The sequence below is a fragment of the Myodes glareolus genome, chromosome 25 (genome assembly GCF_982192425.1).
Source record: "Myodes glareolus chromosome 25, mMyoGla1.1, whole genome shotgun sequence".
Classification (NCBI taxonomy): Eukaryota; Metazoa; Chordata; class Mammalia; order Rodentia; family Cricetidae; genus Myodes; species Myodes glareolus.
In genome coordinates, this window is record NC_142050.1 from 37699026 (window position 1) to 37714003 (window position 14978).

Below are 14978 nucleotides of genomic sequence, written 5' to 3' on the forward strand. Positions count from 1 at the left end.
ACAATTCTCCCGCATCACATGGTGCAATAAATTCATGCAAGCTTAGGGGCTGGAGAGATGGCTCAAAGGTTAAGAGCATTGCCTGCTCTTCCAAAGGTTCTGAGTTCAATTCCCAGCAACCATATGGTGGCTCACAACCATCTGTAATGGGGTCTGGTGCCCTCTTCTGGCCTGCAGACAGAATATTGTATACATAATAAATAAATAAATATTTTTTAAAAGTTAAAAAAATTCATGCAGGCTCACACATAACATTTACAAGAGCCTTTGAACTACATGTCCATTCTCTGTTCCCAGGAACTTTTGTGAGTCCTATCTAAAGGCACTTACATTTTAGCACTGTTTGTAAATAACAGTAATAATAACAATAATGATGATAATAGATATCTACCAGAGGAAGGACATGCAAAAATGGAATGGCTGATAAAATTTTTTAATTAACAAATATAAATGCATATCTTGAAATCTGAATTTTGAATAAAATCCTGGACATACATATGGTACTATCCTACTTATCAATTATAAAACAAAATACTAATATAGATACATATGTAATAAACTGAGACTGATGTTACCACATTTATCATAGGTGTTATTTTTAGTAGGGAGCAGGGATGTTCAACAGGAGAATGTGATTGATAAGAGAATATAATTTGTGTATGGAGAATATGAAGCAAATATCAATAATTTATTCATTATAGCTGACTCGGAGCTATGTAATATATGGTTCTCAATACTTTCCCAAGTATTTAGAACTTCCCAACTATCTAAAAAAGAAAAACTACAAACAACTATTGTTTTTCTTTTTTTGAGACTGACGCTCATGTGGTCCAGGATATAAAGTTTATGACTGGTATTCTATAATTCTTTAAATGTTTTATAGGACTTGCCTGTAAAATAGATATTTATCATTTTTTGAAAGTGGTTACACAGATCAGAATAAGTCATTCCAAAGTACATCATTTTAGCAAGAGGATTATTTTGAGTTAAAAAATCGAGACTCAACAGTGTGCTGGCTGATTTCCTATCTGGGAAAGAAAATCTTAAATGAGAAAATGCCTTGAAATGAGGACATTTTCTTGATTAATGTTGGATGTGGAGGGTCTAGCTTACTGGAGGTGGTGCTATATTGGGCAAAAGGTTGTGGATGGGATAAGAAAGCAGGCTGAGAAGTCATGGGGAGCAAACCGGTAAACAGTGCTTCTCCACGGTCCCTGCTTCAGTTTGTACCTCAGATTTCTGCCTTGAGTTCCTATGCTAAATTCTGTCAACTGTGATGTAGAAGTATAAACCACATAAACTCTTTCCTTCTCTAATTGGCCATGATCTTTATCACAGTATTAAAAGGGTAACAAATTTAAAAACATTTAGAAAGAAGTCTTCTGCCAGGCATGGTGGCTCATGCCTATAATTCTAATTAATTCAGGAGACTGAGGCAGAAGGATTGCCCTGAATTAAAGGCCAGCTTGGACTACATAGTGAGATTCTGTTTCAAAGACACCCAAAGGGCTGGGGAGATAGCTCAGTTAATAAAGTGTGCACCACATAAGCATGATAACCTAAGCTGAATTTTGGGACTCTATGTAAAAAATTTAGATGTGAGCCAGGAGTGGTGGAATACATCTTTGATTCCAGCATTCAGGAAGCAGAGGCAGGAGGAGCTCTGAGTTTGAGGTCAGTCTGGTCTACATAGTGAGTTTCAGAAAAGCCAAGGCTATGCACAGCCCTGTCTCAACCAAAAAATATAAATTGGATGTGGTGGCATGTGTATATAATCCCAGCACTGGGGAGGCAGGGAACAGTGGATTTTTAGGGCTGCTGGACAGCCAGTTTAACCCTACATGGTGAGTTCCAGACCAGTGAGAGATCCTATCTTTAAGTATCCTCAAAAAACCTATATATTCCTCAGTTGGTATGTGTGTGGCCTACCTGTATTAAGTATTGCACTACTGAGATGGTTCAGCGGTTAAGAGTATTGCCTGCTCTTCCAGAGTTCAATTCCCAGCAACCACATGGTGGTTCACAACCATCTGTAATAATGAGATTGAAAGCCCTCTTCTGGTGTGCAGGTATACATGCAGATAGAACACTCACATACATAAAATAAATTAATTAATCTTAAAAAAAAACAACGTTATTTTAAAAATAGAATGGCTTGGTGTGGTGGCTAATGCCTTTAATCCCAGCACTTGGGAGGCAGTCAGGCAGATTTCTGTAAATTCAAGTATGGTGTATAGAGTGAGTTCCAAGGCAGTCAAGGCAGTTACAGGAAAACCCTTTCTCAAAAAAAAAAAAAAAAAAAAACCCCAAAACAAAAAATGACACCGGGTGGTGGCATACACCTTCAATTCCAGCACTCAGGTGGCAGAGGAGGGCAGATCTCTGTGTTTTGAGGTCAGCCTTGTCTACAAGAGCTAGTTCCAGGATAGGCACCGAAGCTACAGAAAAACCCTGTCTCAAAAAACCAAAACTAAACCAAAACAAAGCAAAAAACAAAATTCCCAAAAATGACATCTAGGCATGGCATGCTGGGATATTCTTGCTAGGATATAATCCTGACACTTGTGGGGAACAGAGGTAGAAAGATCTTAAGTTCAAGATCATCATGGGGTAGAAAGGAAAATCATTTTGAGACCCCATGTTAAAAAAAAAAAAGGAATTGACAACTATGTTTAAATACAATACTTAGTCTTCTAATTATTTTGTGCTGGGATTATACGCATTCACCACTACATATGGCCAAGAGTACATTTAGAATTTTATATAAGTGGAATTACAAAGTATGTATCCATTTTTATCTGTCTTCTTTTCTATAGCACACTTTTCTTGAGATTTATCTATGTTGTATGATGGAAATACCAGCAACTTTACTTTCCATCAAAATGATGTTCTTTACACAGATATACCACAATTTTGTTTTTAAAATTCACATGTGTTTTTAGCTTTTTTTTATAGAATGAGACCCTGTCTGAAAAGTAAAAAAAAGCTAAAAACAAATTTTAATATATCTCTAATAACCGCTTCCTTTCCGTTCTCTCGTTCTCTCGTTCTCTCTCTCTTTCTCTCTCTCTCTCCTCTCTCCACACATCGCTCACATACATGCACATATATTATCAATTATCACTTTATATTCAAAGTCATACAAATGGAATCATTCATTTCAAATAAGTACGGCAATGATTGTTTGTTGAGAAAGGCCTATAAAACTTGATATGCCTAGAACTCCACATATAGATCAGGTTGGTCTTGAACCTGATTTACCTGCTTTTGTGTCTCAATTGCTGGGATTATAGGTATATATACACCTGGGACTAGTTTAACAGTTTACCTGTTAATGGACATTTGGAATTTGGAGTTATGAGAAACAGAACATCAAAGGGATCTAATGCTTTATCTGCCCTCTGTGGGCACCCCCCCCCACATTATTAGAAAAGCAACCATACACATTAAAAAAATCACTGACTTAAGTTACAGAAATGTTATTTACTAAGGCTGACAATATTTGCTTTACTTAAAAGTCTTTAGATTATCTATAATAACTCAGCAGATTTCGCTGCTTTAAATGTTTCTTACTGGTACACAGTTTCTAATGATGATACTTGGTTTTGTGGGTTTTTTTCTGTTTTTTCTTTTTTTGAGACAGGTTTCTCTGTGTAGCCCTGGACATCCTGAAACTTGCTCTACAGACCAGGCTGGCCTTGAACTCAGAGATCTGCTTGTTTCTGCCTCTTGGGTGCTGGGATTAAAGGCATGTGCCAGCACCGCCTGGCAATAATACTTGTCATAAGTTTTAAAAAAGTTATAAAAATAAGAGGAGAAATACCAAGTACACTGAAAGTTAACTTCTGATAACTTAGAATGGAGATTACTTAGAGGAAGGAATCTTAGCTGATACAAGCTTAAGTCATGAAATTCTCATCACCTTAAAAAAAAGGTTTATTCATTTTTATTTTATACTTTTGAGTGTTTTGCCTGCCTGTCTAAAAGGGCACTATATGTGTGCTTGGTATTCTTCAGGAAAGGGTATTAAATCCCCCCAAAATGGAATTACAGATGGTTGTGAATCAACACACAAGTGCAGGGAACTGAACCCAGGTACTCTGCAAGAGGTCCTTGCAAGTCTCCTCTGCAGGAGACTGAGCCATCTCTTCAGTCTCCAAACTGAATCTTAAATGCTACTTATATTTAAGTGCCATTGAAGTTGAAGTTCGATGGAATGCCAGGACATACACCTTTAATCCCAACACTTGAGAGGCAGAGACAGGTAGATCTCTGTTATATGGAGGTCAGTCTCATCCACACATAGTGTGTTCTGGACCAGTCAAGGCTACATAATAAAACCATAATAAAACCTCTCCCCTAGAGGGGGAGGGTGAGGGGGAGAAAGAGGGGGAGAGGGAGAGAAGAGAAACCAAACAAAATTTGAAAAGAAAGAAATTTGGTAACTATATAGACTTTGGCACAAAACAATCTATGTCTTTTGTACATTTGTTTGAAATGGATACTTCCGTTTGCATGGCTCTGAATATGCAGTGATAGAATGTTCAACACAAAGAAATAGTAAAAAGATTAGAATAAACATCGACTCACCACTGTCCTCTGTTTGTTGGGCAGGAAGACTCTAACAATAGGTTTCTGTGGTGACTTGGGGTTGTTTCGTGATACATCTGGAGGAGTTTGAAAAACTGAAAGAGATGAAGGTAGCACTGAAAGGCTAGAGGAAGAGGAGGATGTAACGGTGTCCATTGACGCTGAGCTAGAAACAGAAAAATCAGTTCCATTCCCCAGGGATTCCAATAGCTGTTGCTCTCTTTGCTGGAGGGCATCTAGCTTGCTGGTGTACTCTTCATAGGCCTAGAAAATAAAGGAGACTCACATAAGACCTAGAGTTTGCTCTGTCATCACAAAAGATATATGACTTCAGTCTTTGACTATAACTTCTTTATAATATAAAACAGGGTTTTAAGCTAAGGGTTTAAGTTATTACAAAAAAATACTGAAAATACTATAAATACTCTCACTTTTCAATGGAAAAAATATGTTATAGGACATTAGTTTATTACGTATGGAAACTTGACCTACATATGCTGTAATTAAATGCTCCTTAAATGTTAATTTTAAAAACAGTATTTCTCAATTTATTTTCCAAAATAAGTTTAGCATAAGATAAAATATGTATAAAACATTATATTGCATCAAGGTGTTTCTTCCTCTATATAATTTTATTTTCCATAAAAGTTGCAGGCATATCAAGTCTTATAGACCTTGGCAACAAACAATCATTGCCGTACTTATTTGAAATGAATGATTCCATTTGTATGACTCTGAATATAAAGTGATAATTGATAATATATGTGCATGTATGTGAGCGATGTGTGGAGATGTGGAGAGAGTGAGAACGTAAAGGAAGTGGTTATTAGAGATGTGTTAAAATTTAGGAATGACCCAGGCGGTGGTGGCACACGCCCTTTAATCCCAGCACTCAGGACGCAGAGGTAGATGGATCTCTGTGAATTCAAGGCCAGCCTGGTCTACAAGAGCTAGTTCCATGATAGGTTCCAAAGCTACAGAGAAACCCTCTCTCAAAAAACAAAACAAAACAATTCAGAATGCCAGATCACACCAATCTCAGTGTCAACAAGGAAACTAGGTGGGGCTTAGATGATTTGTAGCTACTATCTTCTTTCTGAAATAGCTATAGTTATCAGTTAAAATAGTTTTATTCTTTAAAGAACCCTTTCTCATTATAGTTTCCTAATTACAGCCTTCCCCATCAAATGCTGATTGTTCAAACTACCATTTGAACATGTAAAAAAAAAAGCATATTGCATTCTTTGTATTTATTCTTTTTCTATTTTTCCCTGAATCTCAAAATCTCCTGACATTTAATTCATTTTGAAAATAAATCATGTTCAAATTTATTCTCAAGATCAAAGCTATCAAATGAACACTAGGCTACAGAAAGAGTTCAAAGCTAACCTATGCAACTTAGGTGAGATGCTGTCTCAAAGTTAAAAATCAAAAGAAGAACACAGACCCACCTTTGAAGAGACTACTAAATTCTGGTTCCTCCTTGCTTTTATCTTTGCTTCTCAGCTAACATGAAGCAGTATCTTGTATCTGGACTCCATACTCAGGTACAGAAACAAGTAGGAGAGTGTCCTAAAGCTAGCAAGATGGCTGAGCAGTTAAAGGCATATGCCACCAAGCCTGACAACCTGAATTCAATCCTTGGGATCCACATGATGGAAAGAGAGAAAAGACTCCTTCAAATTGTCTTCTGATATCCATGTACACATGGCACATATTCATGCACAGACATTTGTGTGTATAAAGGCACATATAAAACAAAGAATTGTAAACAATTTTTAAAGCATTTAATACTATCTTTCCACAGAAAAGATATTCAAATTCATTAACTGACTACATTCAGGAAAATTAAAAAAACAGAAGAAATTGTGGAAAGAATTTTTCAAGGGCAAATACATTTTTTTCTTTCTTTAGGATTATGGTGGTTGACAGGTAAACCATATGGATCAACAAACAAGATAAATTTCAAATTGTGTGAAGCTATGAAAGTGAAACCGAGTTGCATTGGCGATCACAAGATGTTAGAGATGCCAGAACTGTGAGCTATCTGCCAAAGAGAGTCACATACAGGGAGTAGACTCAGCCCAAGAGAGAGGAAAATGGATGTTATAGGCAGCAAATCTGGTGGGACTGAGTCATTTAAGTCCTTTGAAACTCAAGTACCAGACATCAGACATAAGAACTACAGAATTTTATACTGTTGGAATTTGGTTTTGTTTTGGTCCTGGATTTTTCTCACCATGTTCGCATTCCACCCTTGTGGAATGGTTATCTAAATTCTGTGCCATTATATATTGGAAGTATGTCATTTGCTTGTTGATTGCTTTTTGATATAGAGGGGTTATAAATAAGAGATGACCTAGAGTCTTAGAAGAGACTTTGGATTTGAAGGTGGATTAAATGAATTTTGCATCATGATATGGCCATAAGCCTATTTGGGGACTCAATGCAGTAGTTTGAACGAGAATGCCACCCATACTTCTAGGCATAAAAAAGAATATAGAAAGAGGGCTGGCAAGACAGTTCAGTGAATAAAGGTACTTGCTACCAAGCCTGACAATCTAAGTTTGATCCCCAGGACCAACACGGTTGGAAGGAGAGAATAATTCTTGAAAACTGTCTTTTGACTCACACACAGGAATTGATTTTTAAAATTTTTAAAATTAGTTTTTTAAAAAGAACCGTAACTCAGTAACTAAAATACAAACAATCCAATTAAAAATTAGACAAAGGGTTTGCACAGACATTTCTCTAAAAAAGATGTCCAAATCAACAATAAACTGTAAAAAGATCTCAATATAATAATCATTAGGGAAATGCAAAGCAAAGCCATAATAGAATACCACTTTATATTCATTAGAATGGTTATTATCAAACCTGAAATAGAAAATATTTAGTGTTGGTGAGGATGTTGAGAAAGCAGAATCCTTATGCATTTATTGATGGTAAGAATGTCTTGAAAAACCAAAAAAAAAAAAAAAAAAAAAAAAAGAATGTAAAGTGGTGTCACCTACTCAGGAGGTAGAGGCAAGTGGGTCTCTGATGCCAGCCTGGTCTACAATGAGAGTTCTCTAGGACAGTTAGGACTGTCTCAAAAAAAAAAAAAAATGACAACAAAAGTATGAGAAATTCCTTTAAATAATTAAATAGAATCACTTTATGATCCTGCAATTCTACTTCAAGGTATAAACTCAAAGACATGAGAGCCAGTTAAGCCTAAGGACCTGGTTGGCTCAGGTTCAAGATTCCATACCGCTCACTATATATTTTCCGCCTTTTTTTTTTTTTAATAAATTCTGGCTCAGCTATAATCAATAGTTAGGTATACACAAGATAAATCAACATTACAAATGATTAGGTTACTATTAGTTTCAAAAACTGAGATTTTAAAGCCACCAAGCCTGATGACCTAAGAATTAATGCCCCCAAGTTGTTTACTGACCTCCAGAGATGCACCGTGGCTGGTGTGTGTGTGTGTGTGTGTACACATGTGGAAGTGTGTATACAAGTGTACTTAGTAAATAAATATAATTTAAAAATTTGTTTTAAGATTGAAAGCAAGAACTCGATTATCTTTCACCCATGCTCATCTCAGCATTTTTCATGAGTAAAGGTGAAAGTAATCCAAGCACACACAAGTCAGACAAGCATTTTACCACAAATATTCCTCCTGACAAGGAAGGAAATGTTTACACATGTACTATCCATGCTGCAAAATATATGATCCTTGAACACATACTAACTAAAATAAGCCAGTCACAAAAGGACAAATGCCATATAATTCCATTATAATAGTCAAACTCATAGACACAGGAGTAAAACAGTTGTTACTACAGACTATGGGAAGAAAAAAAAAAAGAAGATTTGGTAGTTAATATGTAAAATAAAAAAGATCAGTTTTAGATGACAAAAGGTTCTGGAGATGGATTGTTGGTGATGGTTATAAAATAAGATGAATCTGTTAACGTCATAAAAACATATTTTTTTAAAGTGGTAAATTTAATGTATGATTTATTTTAAAACAAAAAACAACCCCCCCCCAAAAGTTAAGGACTCTTACAGAGTGAAACTGAAAACCTGAAGAATGGTACACCTCAGTAGGTCATCAGAAGAACTAGCTTTTGACAGAAGGCTTTCAAATTTCAGTAACTGAGAGTCAGGTTCCTACAGGTAAGCACCCTGTCATCTCCTGTCAGTCTTCGCCATGTATCAAGTGGTAATAAGTGAAATATTCTAACTCCTTTGTTATTTTCCTCCCCCACTGAAGCACTAGCTAATTGAAGATGCAGATTTTTGACTCTTACACTTTTTTTTAAAAAATATCACTACAAACAGTACAAACATTAGCAGGTATACACTGAATATCCCTATTTGTAGGGATACTTAGTTTATGTCAGGAACTATGCTATTTTGCAATGATAAACTCAATTTTCAAATTATTACATACAATACTATTCTAATTTTTCCTAAAATATTTCATAAATACTCAATGTAGCTATGTTGTATAATACTAGTCCATGAGAACAAGATCTACTTCTTTGTCATATACTAATAATATAATCCATTAAATTTTACTCTGATGTATCTTGAACATACAATTCAAATTTGTATGCCTAATTCTAAAAAGAAACCAATCAAATTAAAAACATCTAATAAAATGTCCACAATACACCAGAAAGAATGGAAAAGGAAATTAGAAATGTTTAGCCCAAGTAAGAGTGGCCTGGTGGTGGAGAAACGGCAAAGACAACAGGATAGCAACAGAATAAGGCAGTGATCAGTAGCATAGACTTATGAGTTAGATATCTGCCTGCTTCTACTTACTAATAGTATCACTTGAAATAAGTTACTTAACTTCTTGGTTTCACCTGTAAAATGGAAATAAAAGTAGGATCTTGCTAAAAAATAATTACAAGTAGTAATAAAAACATTTAAAATAGTACAGGGCACAGAATAAGAATAAACATAAATGTTTTTGCTTTTTACTAATCAATTTTCAAGGATTGTGTGGCTAAAGCAATCCATCATGACTGTAAATAGGCATGTTCATTGTTTTAAATGTGAGAAAGTCTCCAATAAACAGAGGAAGACAAACTGCTGCTTATATACCTCCTTCTGATTCCCTTGCTCAGTCTCCTATACTATACAAGTAAAAGTACACTAATAGTATTTAAAGATACGAATTCTAGTCCTGGCGTAAGCAGCAATGTGATCTGGAATAAGTCATATGAAGAAGACAAGAAACAGTTTAGTTGGTGTTATCAAAGGTACAAGACATGTTTTATTAACACAAACTTTAACTTTCTCCCAAATAATGAAGACTTAAATTTGTTCTTTAAAAAGTAGACTGCTAAATTAGAAATTTTAGTTAGAAGTTGTTCAAAATATGCTTTAAAATCTTTTGTTTTTTTTGAAGCCAAATGTTAACCTGATCTTTTCTGTTGTTAGTTTTGAGACAGAGTTTCACTGTGTAGTCTTGGCTATCCTAGAACTTGCTAGATAGCCTAAGTTGGCCACAAATTCACAGAGATCCATCTGCTTCTGCCTTCTAAATGCTAGAACTAAAAGGCATGTGCCACCATGCCTGGCTCTCATCTTTTACAATTTAGAGTTACCTATGTGTGTGATTATAACTGAGCAAGATTTTATGGAGAAAGACAATGGGAAGCATGAAGAGCAGTGTTGACTGTAGAACCTGAGCGCATAGATTCCACAACAGCTTGTTTGCTGAGGAAATGGACTGATTTTCAGAAGGAAACTAAGGACGAAGCTTATCTGTGATTATATAGCATCTATTGTTTCACAGACTATGAACAATGAAAATGACAGATTTATGACCTCACTGAAGGAAGGATGACACAAGTCCTAAGACATGATTAAGCAGTAAGACTGAACAATGTTGGGTCATTCAAATATTATAAATTGTCTCCATGAAAAAGCAGAAACCAACTATGGGGAACTGATTCTGGAAAACATATTTTACAAAACTGCCCCACTTTCAAATACGGTAACTCATTTTGCTGACTAACCAAAACAGTGTGCTTCCTCTTTTTAATGAATCTTCTTTTAAATTTGGGCAGTATTTAAGTTTATAGGGGACATCCCTCTCAGTTTTGACATTTTCCAAATAAATCTAACCTACGAAGATTGTAACAAGTGAAAGAAAATAAAACTATGAAACCAACAAAAAAAGAACAAAGCTAATTCTTCCAATATGTCTTTAATCCTACTCTTTAAAACAACCAAACTACTACTATAAAACATTTTTATAAATTTTCCCTCAAAATTACTACAAAAAGATACTAAAAACTTACCTCCAAGTATATTGATGGTGGATTATGTTCCCCACCAAATTTGTCCAATAGGGCCTCTATATGTTCCTGTGTCAATTTAATCATTTGCTTGATATTCCACACCTAAAAAATAAATAAATAAATAAATGAATGAATTTAAATATCAATTAGCACACGAATTAGAAATATTTTAATAGAGAAAAATGGAACATAGTAACTATCACTATTCTCAAGATTTTAGAGAGTTTAGAGGAGTTTTATGATTATTAATGACTATCTTAACTCTTTTTTCTATACTAGTACTATATCCCCATATGAAAGATTCAAACAATACCTGTGCAGTCAGAATAAACAATCAAAACTGGCCATTAGTATATTAGGTAAAGAAGTCAGAAACAGAAATACAAATACCATATTTTCTATACTGTGGAACCTATATTTAAACTTCTACACACATATATGTACATATACAAACAGAATAACACAAAAATCTACTTTCATCTTCCCCCCCAAATTGGGGTTGTCCAGAAAGCAAATGCTTCTCTTAGGGTTTGTTGGTGTGTGTGATGGTTAATCTTCAGTGTGAGCTTGAATAGATTTTTATTATTTTTTTTATAAAAGAATATATTGTGCACCATCACATAAGGCCTGGAGAATTTAGCCAAAAACAACTGTCTTACAATGTGCAAGCTGAACTGTTCTAAGATGAGAACAAATGAAAGGTCAGGGTACAAGGGGTCACTGAAACAGGGATTTCAGAACCACCTAGGAGACACACCTCTAGGAGTGTCTGTAAGAGCATTTCCAAAGAACTTTAATGAAGAAAGAAAGACCTACTCTGAATATGGGCTGTGTCATTCCATGAACTGAGGTTGAGGTCCCAAACTGAATAGAAAAGAGGAAGCAAACTGAGCACTAGCATTCATTTCTCTCTTTGCTTCCTACAGATGTAATGTGACTCATGCTCCTGATGCCTTGTCTTCCTGTAACCACGCCATCCCAATGATGGAGCCTTCTTTTAAAAACTATAAGCCAGAGAAAACGTACTTACTTACTTTGATCCAGGATTTTGTCACATCAGTGAAAAAATAAGGGAACAGCAAGAGAATACTTTCATGTTCCCTTTTTACTCAAGGAAAGGACAAATCCATAAAACCCAGGCAAATGTCTATGCAGGCAATACTAGTTTTTAGATACCTTCCACATCAGTACATGCATTTTTATTTCTTTTCAATAGTTGTATAAATATTCAATTAATGATTTAAAATCTTTTAATTACATTGATGCATGGCAAACTTCCATAAATGAACAAAGACTAAAATTAAAAATACAAATAAACTGGACTGGTGAGATGGCTCAGTGGTTAAGAGCACTGACTGCTCCTCCAGAGGACCCGGGTTCAATTCCCAGCATCCACATGGTAGCTCGTAGCTGTCTGTAACTCCAGTTCCAGAGAATCTGATATCACTATACCAATGTGCATGAAATAGTTTAAAAAAATACAAATAAATGTTGTTGTCATTGAAGGTCTGGTAGATACAGGTGCAGATGTATTGGCCTCTTCAGGAAGTAAATATTTGGCTTTTAGGGATTGGAACTTTATCTCAGGTAAAAACAGAGCAAGGGATGGGCTAAAAGCATAGGGCTGGAAGGACAGAGAGGAAAATTAAAGCCATATGAACTTAGCAATGAAATTTGTGGGGGCATGATTTGTTATAGCAATGGAATACTCAGATTAAGATCCCCCTATAGTGGTATATTATTTGTGTTTTAATAAATAAAGCTTGCCTGGAGATCAATGCAAAGCAGCCACACTAGTCAGCTATACAGGCCAGGTAGTGATGGTGCATACCTTTAATCCCAGCACTAGAGATGAATATAATACGGAAGAAGACCGGTCTCACTCTCAGTCTCAAACTGAGGATTCACGGAGGCAAGATCGCCTATTTTCAGTTTGAGGTAGAGGTAAGAGTCATCAGTTGGCTGCTTTGCTTTTCTGATCTTCAGGTTGAACCCCAATATCTGTCTCTGGGTTTTTATTATCTCATGCTACAATTGGCACCTAACATTTAGGGCAAAAATTCACACAAAAAAGCCATTTGCCTGTGTAGCTTTACAGCCACTGGCACAGGCTGGAGTTACACATAGCTGGAGTCACTGCCCTACTGGCTACGTTTTTCTTTTTTCTCTCCTGGCGGGCTCTCCCTGAACCCCCTTCTCCGGCTGCTGACAGACTAGGTAGCTACCTTGAACCCAGTCAGGCATTGACTGTTTTTTGCAACAGCAACAAGTCTTAAATGCTCATCAACTTTGTCAGCGGATTTGATATAACAATTGGGACTTCTTAAAGAGAGGAAATAGTTAAAAGAGAGAGTTCTGCTTTTGTTTTTGTTTATTTCTTTTTTTTTTCCACATTAAGAAATGGGAAACAAGATTACATTGCAGGGATTTGTGTCTCTGCACAAATGATGGACAGTTTGAAAATGGAATGATTAAATGAGAAGATAACTAATTTAGAAGGGATTTATATAATCTCAATTGTAAACATATTAGCATTATCATTTCTGTTGTATAACTAAAAAAGTTGGTTAATCTGAGGGCTAAGGTACAGGCCTTAGAAAAATTTAATAAAACAGATCACAGAGATATTCAAATCCAGACAGAGGAATTCAATGGAGAACCAATTTTAGCATTGCATTATAAGAATATAGAGGAACAGCCTAAGGTTTTCAAACAACCAACCTCAATATCTCTAGTAACCATACAGGAATTGCCAAATGACAGAGTAAGAGCTGAATGGTCTCCTGCGCCAATGTTAGGTTTAAGGAGTTAAGGAGATGCAAGGAAGCAATAGCCTCATATCTTTTGTAAAACAAATGTTACTTTCCTGGTCGGTTTGTAAAAGAATTATCTCTAATGACTGGATAGAGTTGGTTAAAGCTGTTTTAGAGCCTGGCTCATAATTAAAATGGAGTATCTAGTTCTTATGAAAGAGGTCACAGTACTTTGAAAAGACATGTTCCTTGCAATAGAGTTTCAAAATAGTCATGCCCTAAACTTTATTGTGATAACTGTCACCAGAAAATGTTTTCCAAGTTGTATTGTGTTTAAATATGTCTAAAATAAGAGTTAAACTCTAGGAGTTTGAACCAATACTGACTTACTAAGTTTGTGTTGAACTTGATTTCCTTCTTGCCTCACTTGGATTATTATTCTGCAGGGACCGTCAAACCCTTAATCTCTGGATCATACAGTGCAAGAAGCGAAACCACTTCTGAGAGTTGTCCTCTGACCTCCATGCACGAGGACTATGATACATGTTCAACTGTACTTATACACATGTGTCACTTACACACACAAATAATAAAATTATTTTTTAAAAAGAACATGTGAAATGGTTCAACAGGTAAGAGCACTTTCCAACAAGCCTGACAGCCTGACTTCAATTCCCAGTACTTTTATGGTGAAAAGAGAAAACTACGTTCTGCAAATGTTCAGTGGCGATATTTTGTTTGTGTTTTAACAAATCATGCTTGCCCAAAAATCAGAGAGCAGAGGCCAGGTAGTGGTGGTACACACCTTTAATCCCAGGTTTTGGGAAACAGAATTAAACAGATCTCTGTGAGTTCAAGGCCCACCCTGGGCTACACTAGATTGATCCAGTCTCAAAGAGAAACAAAGCTAGGCTGTGTTGGCCCACACCTTTAGTCTCAGCACCAGGGAGGTGGAAACAGGAAAGTGATGTGGCTAGGCAGAGAGGACTATAAGGCGGAAAGAGATAGGAGCTCAGTCTGAGGCAGTTAGTCCTCAGGATGCAGTCCATCTGAGGACACAGTCTGAAGAGGCAGCAGAGGACAGGATTGCCCCTTTCGGTCGAAGGATTTGGTAGAGGTCTCTTTGAGAGGATTTGGTATAGTCTCTCTAGTGGTGGCTGCACTGCTTCTCTGATCTCTCAGCTCTCACCCCCTAATATCCGACTCTGGGTTTTATTATTAAGAACAAATAGAATTAGTGCTCCATGGTCCTCTGACCACCATATACTCACCATAACATGTTTATGCCACTCTCCACAACCACCATATACACGTAAGGTTA

At 36.1% G+C, this 14978-nt stretch overlaps 1 protein-coding gene across 11 annotated transcripts in view; it reads right to left on the reverse strand.

Annotated features, from left to right (window-relative positions):
- The window catches only part of Braf (B-Raf proto-oncogene, serine/threonine kinase), a 127310-nt gene that overhangs the window by 70754 nt on the left and 41578 nt on the right, over window positions 1–14978 (reverse strand). For all 11 annotated transcript variants that reach the window (XM_087901727.1, XM_087901728.1, XM_087901722.1 and 8 more), the window contains exons 2-3: window positions 10905–11006; window positions 4591–4854 (exon numbers count right to left, since the gene is read on the reverse strand). In XM_087901727.1, coding sequence (XP_087757853.1) covers window positions 4591–4854; window positions 10905–11006 — 366 coding nt within the window. The remainder of the gene's footprint in view (window positions 1–4590; window positions 4855–10904; window positions 11007–14978) is intronic.